This window comes from Lichenostomus cassidix, chromosome 3 (genome assembly GCF_008360975.1).
Source record: "Lichenostomus cassidix isolate B80296 chromosome 3, HeHo_3.0, whole genome shotgun sequence".
Classification (NCBI taxonomy): domain Eukaryota; kingdom Metazoa; phylum Chordata; class Aves; order Passeriformes; family Meliphagidae; genus Lichenostomus; species Lichenostomus cassidix.
This window is the reverse complement of record NC_139483.1, coordinates 84,590,680-84,609,381: the sequence shown is the minus strand read 5'-3', so window position 1 is coordinate 84,609,381 and position 18,702 is coordinate 84,590,680. Positions and strand designations below refer to the sequence as shown.

The following is an 18,702-nucleotide window of genomic DNA, read 5'->3' as shown; positions in this document are numbered from 1 at the left end:
TTCATTCAAGTTGTTTTCTTTCGTGACTTACCTTACAGTTCTTCGTTTAATATAAAGGAGGTGAAAAAGTTATTTAAATACTGCATTGTATGTACACCTCTGATTTGTTCTGCTCATAATCACCCTGCACATAAATCGAACTTCCCTTAAAGTGTTTTAAGCAGCATGGTGATCACCCACAGGTAGTATGGAATGTCACCAGATGTGAGAGAATATGATTATCTCTAAGCCAGTAACAGTTCAGTATTCATTGCATTGCATTTACAGGGAAGAAACCTCGCACATCTCTAACATTTTCCTTGGTTTGGGTAGATATTTTTTGTTTTATTTTGACAACAGGGATATAAAGTATTTATAAGTGTAAAAGCTAGCAGATGTGGTTTATAGCTTATACCTATGGAAAATACAGTAAAAAGCTATAACTCTGTTTTGGTTTACCTTGGTCAAAAGTGGTTTGTGACCAGCAATATGTCTGATCAGAATTTGTGCACCGTGTAATTGTAATCATAAAAGCTCTGTACTACTGGAATTCAAACCTTGCAGGGGCTTGAATAGGATTGCAGGGGAGAAAACCATTTGCTTTAAGGACTGATTGGTTTGGATGTCGTCCAGAAATTTAAACTTTCATTTCATCGGAGTGGGAGGTCATGTTCAAAACCACACAGCCATGTTTCATACAAACTTTGAAGGCGTAGAAGGGCTGCATTGCCCCACGACCTCAGCAAGGCCTTGTGCTCTCTGCAGAATGGCAGCAGTGGGAGCACACGGCAGCTAGGCTGAGAGCTGCTGACTGACACCACCATTTATTAAAATGTCATCTCCTAATTTTCACGCCGGATATCTGTTGTGCAGACTGCCCCGATATCTTACGCCAGCGGGAAAAGCCAGAGGACAACCCAACTCGCCCTGGGGAGCAGGAGGGACACAGTGGGAGGGGAGGGAGAAAAAGCATACCCAGCGATACCCAGCTGCAGCAAAATTTAAAACAAACAAAAAAACCCCAAAACCCAAGAAAAACAAAAAAAAAAAGGAGAGGGAAAGGGGGGTGCCTTGTTTGTGGCAAAGCTTTTTTCATGAACCTCCCCCGTGTGACCCCACCCGCCGCTGCCAGCGCCACTTCAGCCGCTGTGGCGTCGCAAACTCCGCTCGCAGCCGGGGCAGTGTGGCTCCCGCACTGGGCACCGCGCCGGGTGAGCTCCGCCGGCTCCCCATCCCTTCCCGAGCGAGCGGGGCGGCCGGCGGCAGCCGCGGGAATGGATGCGGCCGCGATCGGGCACATCCTTATCTCTGGCAGGGAACAAACACGGCGTTAATTGCAGCCGCGCTGAGAAAATTGCTATTGTTTCTAGTCGGAGGCGGGCGGCATTTTGAGAGGCTTTATCCCAGGAGCCCTGTATCAGTTAATCTGCATCGCGGGGCCGAGCAGACAGCTCCTGGGGCTGCGGCGAGGGGGAGGTTGTGCTTCAGAAGAAAAAACAAGAGGAAGGAGATCAAGTGCGAGCTTCCCGCCCCGGCGTCCCCGTTTCCCTCGCTCCCCGCCCGCGAGTTTCTCTGACGCCGGGCGCAGCCGTGCCCCAGCGCTGGGAACGGCGGCCAGGAAAGCCTCCCGGGCGCAGCGAGCGGCATTTCTGGGACGCGCTGGGCGCCGAGCGGCCGTGACGCGCGCAACGCTCCGCGGGCCCGGCTGCCGGCGCCGGGGGGCGCCGCGGACACGCGCGGAGCGAGGCGCAGGCGCGCGCACGCAGACACCCCCTCCCAGCGGGCGGCCGGGGTCGCGCACGGGGCGCGCACATGCGCGCGCTCGCGGCGCGGCTCCCACGGAGGCGGGCGGGCTCGGAGGCCGGGCGCGCAGGCGGAAGCGCGCGCACGCACAGGCAGAGCCACACGCAGCGGCACAGACGCGCTCCCGCTCCCGCCGTACTCCCTGCGCGCCCGGCGTTCGCACCGCTCCCCGACATCGGCAGCCAAGGACCCCCCCGCCGCTGTCCGGCCATTAGAGCCTGAGGGGGGAGGAGGAGGGAGGAAGGAGGAATAAGTCTATTAGTAATAACAACAACAACAACAACAAAACCCACCAACAAATCCGCACTAGCGCCTTAGTCCTTCTCTCAGACCGTCGACTGCCTGGCATCGCCGTGCATCGGGCTGCTGTGCTGAGACTTTGTTTCAAGTAAAAAAAAAAACAACAAACCAACAAAAAAAACCAAACAAAAAAACCTTCGCTTGCTCAGCCACTTCCATTTTTTCCCCTGCAGTCTCGCTGGTTTGAGGTGGTTGTTTTTTGGTGGTTTTTTTTCTGTTTTCTCTCCCTTCATGTGGTTGGATTTGGTGGATCCGGAGCCAAAGCTGCTTTTTTTCCTCGGTGGGGTGTGCGTGTGGCGTGCGGGGGTTTTCTCGCTGCGTTTTTTATCTTCTGCTGCTTTTTTAAATCTTGCTTTTGAACCTGAGCCGGGAAAAATGGGAAACGGTGCTTCCGTCAGAAGGGGAATCTCTCCATCACTGTTGTTGGGACGTGTGCCTGTGGTGCTAGTGTTTTAGAGAAATAGCCTGACAGCTTTCGGAGTGGAAGGTAAGGGTGCCCGGGGCATTTCCATTTCCCATTTGCAGGGATTACGACTGGAGAGCTTTTAGCTTGGGATTCCGGGGAGGAGGCGGCGGAGGAGGGGGACAGGCTGTTGCTGAAGGATAGAGAGAGAGACAGCACATACGAAATGATCTCCGCATTTACTTCAGCGCTGCAGTTTAAAAGTTAGAGAAGTCCATCTTGCGACAGATCTGCTTCCCTGAAAGTAATTTCCAGTGAGACCGAGAAAACCTGAGGTTTGTGCACGACTGGGGTAATTTGTATGGGGGGTTGGGGGAATTGTTAGGTTAATAGGAAGTTAAAATAAGAGAAGTCAGTGGGTCTTCTGTTGGGGGAAAAAAATAAATGGAGTGATGGCGCCGTCTATGTTCGGCTAAACTACAGTGTCACCTAGAAAATCAGTTTGGGGAATATCCAAACTAAATGCCCGTTTCTTTTCAGCAGAAGAGGATTCTCCCCCTTCCCAAATGGGCAACCTCAAGCCTCTGTGGCCATTCTTTAACTCCCTCCTCCATAGAAAAGAAAGATCTTTTTAATCTGAGTGTCTTAATCCTTTCAGTGAGCAGGTTCTCTCTACATCTAGCAATGCTGCAAACTAACTGAATGCTGCCGGCACATTCAGTTCGTGTGTGTGTGCATGTGTGCGTGTGTAATGCACACAGGGAGAGAGGGATTAAGACAGTGTTCTGTTTCAGTAGCTTTGCATGAACAAATGCACAACTAAAATGAGGGCTATTTGATTACATTTCTTCATAGAAAACAGCCTAGCACTGCAGAGGTCTTTATTTTTCTAGTGCAGCTATTACATAGGATGGAAAAAGTCAGAGGCTTTTTTCCTTTTCAAACAGAAAAGCAAATAAGCTCCCTTTCTACCTTCCAGATTATAAAATTAATCCTTTTTCATGGGTGGAATTCTTAATTTAGACACTTATTGTCACATTGGCTTTCAACGCCTACACCATCCTGAATAACACTGCGCAGAACTGCATTGCCTGCAAAGTGCTTCAGCAAAGGGGAAATTGTTTCCAGAATTGCCAATAAGTTTCTCTTTTTTAAAACCTTAAATGATGTACCAGCTCCATTTGGAGAAGGGGGTCCATGTTATTCATTGAGATCGATGCTCAGAAAGGAGAAAATCTGACCATGTGGATAGAACCCAGCAGCAGCTCTGCTTTTTTTTTTTTTTTTTTTTTAAACCTCTGCTATAAAGAGGGTTAGAGTTGGTGCTGCTTTTTGCCCATTTCAGGATTCAGAGTTTGCATTATAATCTAGGAGATGCGAAAATCTCTTCAAGGGAGCTTAATCCGGTGACTTGCTGTGTGTTACGCAATGGGAAACAGAAGATGCCTTGCTGTTTGGTGAGGAGATGAAAAGCTAGGCAAAGGCACACATCAAAACTCAGTAACAGTGCCTGTGTGTATGTCTGCCTCTGCTTACAGAGCAACAGTGGAAGAGACTGCAATCTAGAGAGTTTTGAAATTAGGTTGGTATCACTTCTTTCTGCTTGCATTTAAGAGCAGAAGGTGAAAAGCTACTCATTTGTAGGAGATAAGCAACTTTTTGAAGGCTAATGCTGAAAACCTTCAATCTGAAATTTTTGGATATCATTACGGGGGTAAATACAACTCAGGTTTGCTCTGTTAACATAGGCCACTGTTAAAAGAACAGAGCATGGGAAGGCTGCAAGAGTTGACAAGTGCAGTAAAACAGCTTTATTTGGAGATACTAGCAGTAAAAATGTAATATGTCTTTCATTGTTCAAGCACACGGCTGCAAAACACAGGAGCTAATCAGACAGTACAAGATACTCGTAATAAGAGGGCAAGTGCAGTCCAATAGGTGCAGAGATCCTGCTGTAGAACAGCCAGTTATATAGAGCTACTGATTGTAATAGTAATACTGTGATCCATCTTACATATCCTTAGAGGCTGAAGCACATTGAAATTATTATATTAAAAAGCTGGCATTTAGTGGTCATGTCAGACCAGCAGTAGTTTCATCCATCTGTCTTTGTTTCTTTCTTCAATAGTGTCAAAATTTTATTAATACATTAATCTCAGTATTTTCTGCGTTTTTAGAGATGTCTATATACCAGGTGGCCAGGGTGAAGGCATATAGGCATATGGGAGATAATGTTCCATCCGCAATAAATAGTAATTGGTGCATTTTTAAATTATGTCTGTAATAATTCAGTTACTTCTCAGACTAAATAGAAAAATCATATATAGCAACAAATTACACCAGCTTTCTTTTATTATTCTTGTGAAATTCTGCATGTGCATATTCTATATGCACATACATAACTATAGCAGATTTCTTATTTACTTTTTGAATAAATAAATAAATATTTTTTTCTTCTCTTGGTCTATCAGGTAAGGCGTCTAGGCTTTTACTTAAGTTGAACATTTCTAGTCCACGCCATGATGACTAAATCCTAGAGAGGAGAGGACATTCCTATTAATAATCTGATAGATGTTGAGTTTTAATTTGTCTGTGGAAGACGTGTCGGTGGCGATGGCCACGTGATGGCGCTGTGCACACAGCGGCAGCCCCGGTCCTTCCGTTATAAAATAAAAATTACCTGCCCTTCTTTCTGAAAGGGACTCTAACTGCAAGCTTGAAAACAGCTGGCTCGAATATTGGAAGGAGTTTGGTTTTCTATGCGTGAAGAATTCTACTTGCATTTTTATTTCATTTCATCTCCTGCAGGCCAAATGACATAGGATGAAGGCTGTTCGTAATTTGCTGATTTATATATTTTCCACCTATCTACTGGTTATGTTTGGATTTAATGCTGCCCAAGACTTCTGGTGTTCCACGTTGGTGAAGGGGGTCATTTATGGATCGTATTCTGTAAGTGAAATGTTTCCTAAAAACTTCACAAACTGCACTTGGACGCTGGAAAATCCAGATCCAACCAAATATAGTATTTACCTGAAATTTTCCAAAAAGGACTTCAGCTGCTCCAACTTTTCCCTCTTGGCTTATCAGTTTGATCATTTTTCTCATGAAAAAATAAAGGATCTTTTAAAAAATAACCATTCTATAATGCAGCTCTGCAATTCCAAGAATGCTTTTGTATTTCTGCAGTATGATAAAAATTTTATTCAGATACGTCGCGTCTATCCTATCAACTTCCCAGGATTACACAAAAAAGAAGAAGACCAAAAATCCTTCTTTGAATTTTTGGTGTTGAACAAGGTGAGCCCAAGCCAATTTGGGTGCCATGTGTTATGCACTTGGTTGGAGAGCTGCTTGAAATCCGAGAACGGGAGAACCGAGTCCTGTGGGATCATGTATACAAAATGCACCTGCCCTCAGCATTTGGGAGAATGGGGAATAGATGACCAGTCCCTGGTGTTGCTCAATAACGTGGTGCTGCCCCTCAACGAGCAGACGGAAGGCTGCCTGACCCAGGAGCTGCAAACCACCCAGGTCTGCAATCTCACCAGAGAAGCCAAGCGGCCGCCAAAAGAAGGTAGGTGCTTCTTGGAGGGGGGGCTGAATGCCATGCCAGTGTGTAAGTTCGGCTGCTGGCTCTCCTTAATACTCACATCCCTTTGCTCTCCACCCTGGCTCTCCTCTAGATGAGGCGAAAGGGCTGGAGAAGGTGCACACTCCTTCAAGGCAGGGAAGGCTGCATTTTGATTTCTAAACTGGCCTAAGCCACACCATATAGGTTCTGCTGAGCACTGTTCAAACTCCTCACAAGTAGGATCCATCTGTTTTAAGGCCCCACTTACAGTAATGCCCACAGGTGGTGAGTCAGGAATCACTCTCCCCCTCACCACCTCTTTACAGCAAGCACCCAGCTGCAAAACCTTGGCCTTTTTGATGTGATCCCTCCACTTTGCAAGGAAAATATTTCCAAAGGCATGCAGGCAACCTGACCAAAAGACCATGTTCACAACATCTGGTCCCAGCTGGGCCAGACCTCAACTACCTTCACACAAACCAAAAGCAAATGCAGTTCCTTAGGGCGAATGCTGTGCCTGAGATGCCTGGAGATGCGAGGCACGGCGCAGGCAGGACATGCTGGTTTAACCTGCTGGGAGCTCTGTGAAGAGGCAGTGGCTGCTGCTGCACCCACTCTCCAGGCAGTCTCGGCTCCCGGAGATGAAGGCTCAGAATCTCATTGCAGTATTAGCGAGGAGGGGGTTGATGTGTCAGTCCCAGCAGCTGCTTCAGTACCAGCAGCTGCTTCATGTCCCTGCTGGAAAAAGGGGAGGGGGAGGTTCTGGAAGGCTGGGAAGACAGGGGTCCAGCAGTTAGCATGGCAGCCCTCCACCTAGTCTCTCTGCTACATACCTCCTGTTTTTGTCTGACATTTTGGGGAGGTCGCGGGGGGCGATTTGAGGAGGACATTGAGGGGTTGTGAGGCAGGGAAAGCGTGGGTTGAACCTAGATGGGGGCTCTAGATGCAGCCTATTGGCGAGGGGGTCCTTCAGAGCTGCCATGCGGGAATGGGGGGAGGGGGAGGATAAATCATCGAGCCTGGGGTATTGCATTTTAATGCAGGAAATGTTCCCTCTCTCCTTGTTTTTTGCATAGCCACAAAGCTCTCAGTCTGTGGCAAGGCAGTGCCAAGCTCCCAGCCCCCCTAATAAAAGTTGCTTTGTGGAGGAATGTAACATTGACACGTTGTTAGGAGAGGATTTTCTTTAAGGGCAGCCAAGCCCCAGTGCTGTGGGAGAAGAAAAGCTGAACTTGCTCCAGCTGCCGCGGTGCCAGGGGCCAAGGGCAGGGCCGGGGGAGGGGAAGGCTGGCGAGTGGGACACTTGGAGTGTCCTGCGGCTCCAAGCCTCTCCCGCCACCCAGCAGCCCGGGATCAGAGCGCGTCTAAAGGACGGGAGAGGCTCAGCTTCCGTAAAAATCTCCTAGAGAAGCTTTTTCAGTGGCAGGAATGTTATTTAACATCGTTTTGCGCTAATTAGTGCCCAGGGAGGCGGAGGCAGCCCCGCTGCTGCGCGGTGCGCGGTGCTCGCAGCGCCCGTCCGTCCGCGGCCGCAGCGCTGGGTGGGAGGCGCCGCTTGCGCCCCTTCAGCCTCCGCCGTGTGAGTCAAGGAATCACGGGGGAGCCGCGGACCTGGCTGGAAAACGCAGAGCCCGCATAGTGCAAGGCGCGCAGGAAGCGCAACCGCGGTGCGGATCCAGCGGGATCCTGCGGAGCGCGGGCGGAGCGCGCATCCCCAGCGCCGCGGGAGCACTGCCGCCGGCGCGCACAGCGCTGCCATCCCTCGCCCCTGCCTCTGTTCCACTCCCAAGGCTTCCTTCCTGGGGCTGGGGGCGAGGGAGAGCTAGCACGGGGGGTGTGCGAGCCATCTTTCCCCAAAACATACTGAATTCCAAAGGGATGCGTGTATCCCGCTTAAAGCATCTGTTTCAGAAATGCACTTAGTTGAAAGCTTAGGGAAAAACATTTTTTTGTTTCTTTCTTGCCTTAAATTTTGAAACGCATTTCCAGCATATTTTGCATCCAAATTCAGGCATATTTTAATCGTTGCCCCTACTTACGGGTTTTCCTGCATATGAGCTTGAGAAATGGCATCGTTAGAGAGGGTGGAAATTTCATGTGGTAGGTGGAAGGTTTGATCTGCTTGTTTTTCACTCCATTTAGTGTGTGGGGGGCGGCTTTCATATTGCGGAGAATTTTTACAGTATTAGAATTATTTCACCATTTTATTTATTTGCTTTAATGTACTTGGAAATTGTTCATCAGATTTTTACTCAAAGTTACAATCAGTTTGCAAATTAAGCCTCACAGTACTTTTCAGTTAGCAGTAAGCTTTTTTTCTTTCCACTCAGTGTCTAAAGCATTTTTTGCCTTTCCTCAGAAGGCTAAAAATCGTCGAGACAGGTGTATTTCTGTAGATACACTTGAATTCATTAAGCACATCAGTCAGGTGTATCTGTGTGTAAAAAGCTGGTTTGTGGTTCAGATCAAGGCCTTAGTGAGGGATCCAAATGCAGAATATTCTTGCTACAAACATGATGCAATTCATCACTTCTGTCAGTAAACATTAAAGCAAGAAATACAAATTTTGTTTTCACAGACAATCTAGTGCAACTTAGATTGGCACAGGTAGCATAAATAAGGTAGACAAATAACTAAGAAATGCTTGTTAGGGTTCATAGTGGCAACTGAAAGTACAGTTTTGCTAGTGTAAGTTGAGTTTTAAGAGGAATGAACTTATCTTTTGAGAGAGTGCTCTAGATTTGGTAAGACTGTGTTTTATGAATTTGTGCATTATTTTTAGGTTTTGTAGTGACATTGCCTAGAAATTACTTTTGGAGAGGAATTGCAAAGACCTGACAGCTTTCCACAGTATTATGCAAACCTTCCCATCCTTCAGATTTGCTTTCATCAAGCTTGACTGTATGAAGTGCAAAATCTTTTCCCAAAATTATTTCCAGTCACATTTTAGAACCCTTATGTAAATAGAGAGCATTTAGATTAAAGCCAACTGTTTCTATTTTGAACCTCTGAAGATTTTTACTGTTTTGAATATGATAAATGGCTTAGGATAATGGATGAAAATTGGAATTTTTCCTTTTTAAGAAGTGTTGCATTTTACAAAAGACGTGACAAGTACACAATGGATGATTGTGTTTCTAAATGTGCTGATGTGTTGAACAATGAAAGGAACTAGGTCAAAAAAGAAGAAGCTGTAACTATTGCTTTTTAATAAAATGATTTGGAAATATGTGGTTTATACAGCAGTTCTTCTGTAGGCAGATCATCTTTGGTGTCATTGATTAAAGCAATATTGAAAATCACTTCAGTTTCACTTAGACCCAGTTTCCTTGTGTCTAGATCCTTTTCTGTAGACTTAAATTTGAGATGCTTAGCCTGAATCAAAGCACTGGTAAATAGATCTCAATGAATACTCTGACAGCGTCCTGAATTTAAGGGCTATGGGGAATTTGTCCTCTTGGTCTTCAGTGCTGTGACTGAAGTATGTAATGAAGTTTCTGTCAATAACACAGAGCTCAGTTCCAAATCTAGTAGACATGCAAAGTTTTTGTGTGTAGTCAATCCAAAAGAGAATCCAAAAATGTTTTTTCTTATTGTGGCCATTGCAAAACTGTAATATTATTGTGGGATTTTATAATAGTTACTTAGACAAACTACAGAGACCTTCCCCTCGTGTTTTACTGCCAAATCTGACAGGAACCCTCCTAAAACAATGAAAAAATCCTTTGTCCTGTTACTTACATCCAAAAGAAGAGGAGGGATGTTCACATTAATTAAATCTCAGCATTTGGAGTTCCAGGCTTAATATTGTATCTCTTGTTCAGATAGTTTAAAATAATTTTAGGAGAGATATTTTGTTACATTAGAAATGTAGCATTCGTCTACTTTGTTAGAAGTTCTAAGAGCTCACTGTATACCAGTATCTCAGTATTTGGTAACTGATTTTTTTTTTCCTGATTTCAAATCTCAAAAACAACAGAAATATCTTAAACAGAGGATTTACTATAATAGATGTGTCTTTAAAATAATAATTTATGCCACACTGCTGAATAATAGGAAGACGTAGAATGCAGACAGTTTTGTAGAACTTCCATTATATGTATACATTTGTTCATGTGCCATTCCATGAATGCCCACTTCCTGTTGCACACATGTGAGATGAATTCATAATATTTATCACATACCCAGAGGTCACTAGCTCAGTGAATAGGCTGGACTCCCTTGTTGGAAAGTCACAGTCAGTAATACCAAGTCATATCGTGGCTTTCATCAGAGGATTTAAACTGTTAAATCAGTGGAGGATTTTCTAGTAAGATCAGAAATTACAAAATGGAGTATTACAACCATATACTTCTACAGGAATATTAGTATTTAGTGTGCAATGACAGTTTGAGACTAAAGCAAAATTTACAAAATAAAAAATAAACAAAACAATTGCCCAAAATAGTGAATGAGTACAGTGACATACTTGGAAGAGTCTTAATAATTTTTATATCCTGCTGCTTGCAGTGGCCCTTTTATTTGTGAGTTCAAGGGGACAGAGGAGGATGAGCACTAAGGGAAAAACACACTTTTAAATTTGTGTGAAAGATATTTTTCATAATATTTTACAGAAGATTGTTTCAATGCTTTTAAGTGATATTACTCTAAATGCTTTAAAGTAAAATAACCTGTTACTATGCAGGTTATGAGCAGTTTTAAGCAGTTTTGTTATCACGCTGTAACAAGCAGTTTGATCTCAGTGAAAATCTAGACTGTAAGGAAAAATAATTTAAATATTGTCTTTTTCCTTTAAATATTATTCCTGTTAAAATTATCATGGCCAAAACCATCATACAAACATTTGTAGAATCAGTTAAAGAGATTGTGTTTATGAGTGTGGTTCCCAGTGGAAGGAAGTATTTTAAAAAACATTCTATGGATTCCCATGTGCTACATAATATGCCTTATTTTCACTTATTTTGCTAGAAGAAAATGATCACCCTAAAAATTTGCACTCAATACATATTTGAATCATTCTAAACAACTCATAATAGGGTGCTTTATCGTAGGCAGGCAAGTTTGATTTCAAATTCTTTTTTGAATCAGTGCACTGTAGAAAAAGCATTAATGATCAGCACCTCTAAATCAAAAAGTCTTACCTTTGTTTTAAATTGTTGCATGTGAATATCACTAATGACTGTACTTTACTTTGTGCTGTATTGATTATTTGCACCTGATTTACTTCAGTAAACTATGAAAATTCCTGTTTTGACATAAAGTTTGTGTGCAAGAATAATCAGCACTTCATGTATGTGCATGGAATTCAGTGGGACTTGGATCAATCCATAAGTGAATTGTCTGACGTTTCCAAAAAGGAAAATACCCAGACCATTTCCTTTATGACACAAAAAAGCCTATATAAATGGCTTTGCTTTCAGTTATTTAAATACTTTATTAGTAAATGCACTTCTCTCTCTCTCTCAGTGGTAATTTCTTTGGTATCACAGATTCTATCAGCGTTTTGCTCAGCACTTCTCACACACTAATGAGATGGCATATTATTTATTTTTTGGGAAAGGTCAGCCTGCTTCAGTCTAATGTTTGCCTTCAGAGGGATTACAGGTGTCCTGTATAGGATTTGAATACCAGTTTTTCTTCCGCTCATTGCTTGGTTAAAACATTCATAGCTTCAGTTGAACAGTGTGTTATAACCCAAACCAGGATTTTAGTTTCCCAACCCACCATTTTTGCTTGAATTAAACCTCTATGTTTGTACATTATTGTACTCAGACATTGAAAGACCTCTGAACTGGGCACAAATGCTGATAGAAGCCTCTACTCTAAGAACCATAGAACATAAGTAGAAACTGGTGATAAAGAATGGGCAAGGTATATAAACAAATGAAGTGTTAGAATGAAGTCAAAACCAGAGTCCAAATTACGAACAGAATTCAAGCTGTCTTGCTGCTGCCTCCAGTGAACAACTGCTTGGTAGGACTGTGTACTGCACCATCAGATATTTCAGACCAGTCATGGCTTCTTGGTTGGCCTTTTTCATACCAGTAAGCTGTGCCTTTTGTCTTCAAATGCTTCCATTACCCTTTGTCTGGGTGGATAAGGTCTGCAGTGTGTTTACAGTATTTTAGACCTTGTCCTCTGATTTTCTTGTGCTTTTGACAAATGTGGAAGTGTTCCAGTATAGAACAGCCGTTAGCAGAAGTTGATGTAGGTCCTGCCTACATAGGGGGATTTCAGTTACTAAGTCTTAGTGACATTACACGGAATTATGACACAATGCAGGTACTGCATTTTTTATTATTATGCAGTAGTTTATACCTATGTATTTCTGTTTTATGCATTTATATAATACAGTGATTATATGAAGTTTTACATTCAATCTGTTCTCCTGTGCTGTTTTTAAAGAATTTATCCTCTTCTGTTCAAATCTGTCCATATTGCTGTTTTGTTTAGTTCTCTACTTGCAAAAGCATGGAAAAATCTGCTTTGTGTGTGGGTATACACAGAGGAATTTTCAGAGGAGACTTTCTTTTTCTCTTCTTAGGGAATTAGTTTTATGAAGTTTATTCAGTTGTGTTTTTTCAAAGGATTCCAACTCAAAGTTGTTGTAGCTCTCAAATTGGAGTTTAGTTGTTCATTTATAAATATGCAGTAATTGTAATAAAACAAAGGTCACCGCAGAATTCCATTGAGCATTATTTGCATTCACTGTTAACAAGAAATATAAAATGCTCTTTTGGACACAGAAAGTTGTACATGATATAAAGTACAACTTTACAAATTATGCATCACTGATTTATGAATATTTCAGAGCTTGAGCCCTTTCTGATGTTAGTTTAATCTCAAGAGGAAGACAGTCAAATTTTTCAAAGTAATTTGTTAATCTTTTAGAGAAGTTATAAATAAGTTTTTGTCAAATTAATGACAAAAGTTTTCTGATAGACTAGCCGCCATCAGAATTAATAAAAACAATCAATAATAACAGGGTATGAGATCCATGTTGTTACTTTGCTCTTCACAGGCTGAATTACTGTCCTTACTCAAGACAAATTCCCCATTCTATCAATATAATTCGGCCTAAATGCAGATGAGATTAGAAAGAGGTGTGAAACAGTAATAAAGTGTTTATACTACCAAAAGGAAATTATTTCCTAATTTTTATTTGTAAATTCTTTTTTTTCCCCTGTAGTTTTACTTTTGAAACCATTCTTGACATTTGGTGGAGTGAAGCAGATGTACTTTAAAGAAAACTCAATTATGTAACTTCTTACTGCATTTCTGTCAATTTTAGCTGGTTAGTCTGTCTCTGTGTGCTTTATTTCAGTTTCATTTTCATTATCTGGAGGGGGAAAAAGGCACATGATGCACTCAAATCAGTATGTCTTTGATGGTGCTGAAAATGTGTGCAACTGAAATTTGGAAGCAAGCTATTTTCAGTTATGAAGTTCAGATTTTATTTATATCTTCTAGAAATAGCAGGAACCACAACAAAAAAAAATTGAATAGCATCCATTTTTTCATAGCTTGATAGAAAATTGGTGACAATAGGGAGGACATGTCACCCACTTTTGGGCAGTTTTCACTAATTTGCTCTCTTGAATTCTTCAGGAGATGTAAAACACTTTGGGAGCTGACTGGTGCCTGTTGTTCATCGTGTACTGCTAGCTCATTCATCAGTTATGTAGGGATACACCTTATGTTCAGCAGGAATTTTTTGCAATGACAAGTTGCTTGTGAGAACCTGATTCCCCATTGTGGCTTTACTCCTTTCCCTTTGCTGAGTTATGTTAGTCCATCAGCCAAGCAGAAAACTATTCACCTTAGGTTTTTTTAGTTGGATGATCTTGATGTTGGGCAAGTGTGCTATGAGGGCCCAGCTAAGCCTCCATTGGAACCAAAAAGTGTCACAAGAAGGAGCTGGGGAGAAACAGTGATGCTGGTTTGGCACAGTTTAGATTTGCTTAGGAAAAAAGGTCTGTTGAAAAGTGGTTGATACATGTTCCCCTTGCCTGCTCTTTTGGACACGTTAGCAGCCAATTACATAATACTGTGGTTCTAGGCAGCTGTACCATGTTTGATTACAGTATTACTGGCAGATCCTTCAAAACAGAGTCCAAGATACATGTTTATCCAGGGCTTCCCACTGACCATTAAAGGGTGGTGCAGATCGCTGTGAAAGTGTGCACAGTGTGCTTGGGGATAAATCGGCAAAGCCTTTGTAGTTCGTTCCAGTAGTGCAGTTAGAAGGGGTTTAGGTTACAGCTTAGAAAATCAGAGAATCTAATTCATGCTATTTATTGGTTATGAGAAATAATACTGCACATACTTTGTGTAAGAATACTTTTTCCTGAAAGGCTTTTGGAAAATCTTAAGTCTGAACATTTTGAGTGAAATCTTTTTTTGAATCCTAAATGGTTCACTTTTTTATAGCGTTTGCTTCTCTATCCTGTCCTTTTCATTCTCTTCTGTACTGTACACATAGAAGATTTCAATTGTCTGCAAAGCTGGGCACTCCAGCTTGAACTGTAACAAGTTGTGTTTTTATCCTTGGAAGTGTTTTGTTTGTTCTGTGGCATTGGCCAATATCTGCAGTGATTGGCAAACATACAGCTGCTCCGTACTGGTGTGTTTGAAGGTTGATAGATGTGCTTCACACTGACAAAGGAGAGGAGGAAAAATGTTTAGCACTGCAGGTGTAATGTGAGTACACAGCCTTGTCCAGCTGCTCTGTCTGCATCAAATGTCTAGGAATTCACTAATAATACCGAGAGTATCATAAAGTTTCACTCTCCTTGGACAGGAGGAAGGTGCAAAGGCTGGGATATTAGCCAATCCCAGAAACTGATAAAGTTGTTACTTATGGGGCCATAGGGCTTCAGGGAATTATGCTATTATTTAGGTTCATAAATGCAGTAGATACTAGTTTTAACTCTTGAAGCAGATTTAAACTCAAAGAAGCTTGATGGTTATTGTCCTGGGAGAATTTATTGTACCTAAAAATAACTGGAGTCTTCTCTAGAATCAGTGTTTTCCTATCTCGTAAATGAATGTCCAAATTATTACATATTCACTGAATTTTTAATATTTTCACAAAAATTGGAGCAGCTTCATATTTAGGAAAAATCAAAAACATTCCTATTCCTTGACCAGGCAGAACCTTCTGGGAAGCAGATGCACCGAGTCCGGATGGCTCCAAGTGCTGCAGTTGTTTACAGGACATTCAGGTCTGGTTTGGCAGTTTATACACAGAAGATTATAAAAGGAGGGTGTCCATCTAAAAGGAAGATGCCTTCTCTGGTTGTGTCTTGTGCCCAGCTTGGTCAAGCTGGTAGGATCCCAGACCACCTTTTGGATTCACTCTGCTCAGGAATTTGCTGCTTCTCCAGTGAGGGAACATCCAGACCCTTGTGTGCACCTTGTTTGTGTTGCCTTATGGCTCTTAAACACCAGCAGCTGTGCGCTGCCCTGGGATGAACATTTTGGAGGTCCCCATTGTGAATGTGGGTCTTGAAAGTGATGGTGAGGCATGGAAACTTTCTTTATTTTGTAAACGCTTTTTGTTGCTTCTGTGCACCAGTTCCTTCCCCTGCAGTGTTGTTATAAGAGTGCTGCCTCGCCTTCTTGTAATATTATGAAGATAAATACGTCAAAACTTTGGTTGGCGATCAGTATCACAGAGTTACTTAGAGGATATAGATTATAGCATTACTGCTAAATCTGAAATGGTTTTTTTTCCCCTCATAGTTCTGATGAAAATCAAATCCATGTTCTCCCTGAGAATTTTCTGGTTGAAGTGAAAGTGTGAGTGTGTTGGTAGTTTTGCAGATGAAATAGATGAAGAGAATGAAAGACTCGTAACATTTATCTACTATTTTGTGTTTTTAGGCTTTTGGAGAATGGATTTTTGTCCATGGGAAATCTGTAGTGTTGCAAAAAAAGTAGGTTTTAGTCTGACAACATAATATGTGCAGTAACTTTACAATAACTGAATTTCTAGAATAAATAAGACATGATGGGGTATCCAAGTGTGCCAGGATGTAGCATCTAAATATTTTTCAGACATGACTAAATTCTTGCTTTTGTGTTCACTTGTACATAAATAAACTCATTGAATCAACATAATTATTCATGTAAATGGGATTTAATTAAAAGCAGGTTTGCTGGTAAATGCTCTCAATTGAAGATGTGGGTTCCTGAAATACAGCTAATCAATATTAGAACAGGAAACAATTATTTTGTTCTTAAAAATGTTTTCTCTAAATATTATTAAAAAATAATCCCAACAATGATATTAAATTGCAGTCAGACAGATCAATATCAATAAATATCAATAATAAAAATTACTTTACTATATATGGACTGAATTACATAGTTCAAAAAATATTCTTTGTTTTTGTTATCCTAGAACCCAGTTTTGACTAGTTCCCAGATGTGCACTGCTTTAGCTGATCATCAGTGTATTATTTATTAGCTCTGGGATCCTCAAAGCCATCATTTGCCTTTCACTGGCACTTCCACAATTGTGTTCCCCTGCACTGCGCCCACTGTCTCCTTTTTTCCCAAAGCATTCTCTTTGCCAGGACTGTGCTTTTCTGCACTGCATCATTATGCTGGAGTAAAATAGATACATCATTCTGTACAGAGTAACTGTTTGTTGCTACTCTCTGTAAAAAGAATATGGTCCTACAAAGATAAGCGAAAGTTAAACAGATCAGGCAAAAGCTGTCTGGTCATTAAACAAGCTAAACAAAGCTTCAGGAAGAACAAAACAATTTCAGACAATATTTTACATGTCCTGAGGCCTTTTAATGGCAATTGCAGTGCTGTATTTATTGTGATACAGGGCTAGATGAAAATACACTTAAAATAATGAAGAATGGCAGTCATTATCATCATTGTACTTTTTCTTCCCTTTCTGTTGAATGTGTCCAGAAACTGCCATGGAATTTGTTGCAAAATTTTAGTGTCCTAAAACATGCATCTTTTATTTGCTAGATGGGAAAAAAAAAAAAAAGACCAAGTAGCATCACACTGTTGATTTATATTTGACAAATGGTATCACACTAGACACATCTGGATAAAAGTAAGAATCTCTTTAGGAGCAGTTGGCTGATGTTTGGCTAGGACTGACACAACTGCTGTAGAAATAGATGCTTTCTTGTTTTTGTGTAAATTTGGGCTTGTATTTATCTCTAGAATATCTGTCTGAACACAAAGTTGACAGTCATTTAAGATGACAGCCACTGTCAGGGAGTTCTTCCTAAGAAGGCGGCATTAAATTATGAAGTTTTGATAGATAATATTTATTATAATATGAACTGTGGAAGAATGTGTGCCCCTAAAGGATGTCAGTATACATAGTAGAGGTTATAAAAAAATACAGCAGAAAGATCATCTTAACAACAGGATTATAATTTAATCAGATGTCGTGAGGTGAGAACTGCAAAAAAAAAGGAGGCAGGATGTTCTGGTGATCTATTGAAACATTGTCTAGCAGTGATTAGTTTTCAGAGGTTACTAACCGTCATTTTTAAAAATCCTAACTAAATACCTTTCAGTGATAGTGTGGTATAATTTCACATGATTTTTTACATATCTAAGGTCTATTTTCTATTGTGTGTATATTTCCACCCCAGTATTTCACTTCAGTTGCATATAGAAAACCATACAAAATCATTTTACATTGAAATCAATGTGGATATTTTCAGTGATCTGGTTGCTATTATTCTGGCTAAGATTGATCTCAAAAAATGCAAATAATTTTGCTAGCAGCACAGAATGCTGTGAATTGCCTAGCCCTATTAATGTAGGTCTTTGTTACGTGTCTGATACCAACCAAGGATTTAAAAGTCTTGTCCAGTCTTTCATCACAGGTCAGTTATCATTACAAGTCCTGAGCTTATGTTTCATGATTGCTTACAGTCTTTTTACATTTTAAATGTGAATACTGTTAATGAAAGGTGATCTTTTTTGGCAAATTAAGGAGAATCACTGTCGTATTCTGAAGAGAAGCCTATGCAGATATTTGCATGGAGAAAATAAGATTTCAAATTGACTGAAGAGATTTAGAAGGTAGTTGTTTTATATGGATTAATTCAAAATGCATAAGTAAATGAAACAATGGCAAACAGACATAGGGTACACTGGAAATTTCTTTAGGAAAAAATACTGGAGATACTAAACCTCTTCTGTTGAAAGACAGTGTTGCGATATGACACCAAGATAGTGTCTGGGACTGTGATATAGTTGGGAATTCTGCCATTTCAGGACAGGGATCCTTTTGGCATGCAGTTAAAAGACTCCTGGTATTCTTCTTTGTTCCTTTGGCAGACACGCATTGCTCATGGTAGCAGTGATGTGCTGGCGGAGACACAAAGTGCTGTGTTGATCAGAGAATACATTATGTGCATGCTAACTTGAAGAATGATCACACACTGTTCCTCTCATAAGACAGACCCTCAGGCCACAAAGTCCATTTCAGCATATTTGGTATTTGTAACTTGTAGTTCTCTGTTAGAAATTGTCACATTGCCCCGATGGAGCTCACAGCTAACTAGTGAGCAGGCTGCTTCGATTGCAGCTCCTAACACAAGGTTTATACATACTTAAGCTTCCCTTGAAATTATACTGGCCCTAAGCATGT

The 18,702-nt window shown here is 41.4% G+C and overlaps 1 protein-coding gene across 10 annotated transcripts in view; it reads left to right on the top strand.

Moving 5' to 3' along the window:
• The first annotated feature begins 1,863 nt into the window (after positions 1–1,863).
• ADGRB3 (adhesion G protein-coupled receptor B3) overlaps positions 1,864–18,702 on the top strand; it is a 451,307-nt gene continuing 434,468 nt past the window's right edge. For 3 of the 10 annotated variants that reach the window (XM_085056562.1, XM_085056564.1, XM_085056558.1), the window contains exons 1-2: positions 1,870–2,569; positions 5,294–6,062. In XM_085056562.1, the coding sequence (XP_084912688.1) occupies positions 5,309–6,062 (754 nt within the window). In that variant the 5' untranslated portion in view covers positions 1,870–2,569; positions 5,294–5,308. Of the gene's footprint in view, positions 2,570–2,668; positions 2,821–5,293; positions 6,063–18,702 lie in introns of those variants that run through there. The other 7 variants (XM_085056566.1, XM_085056565.1, XR_014851052.1 and 4 more) reach the window with 6 other exon arrangements.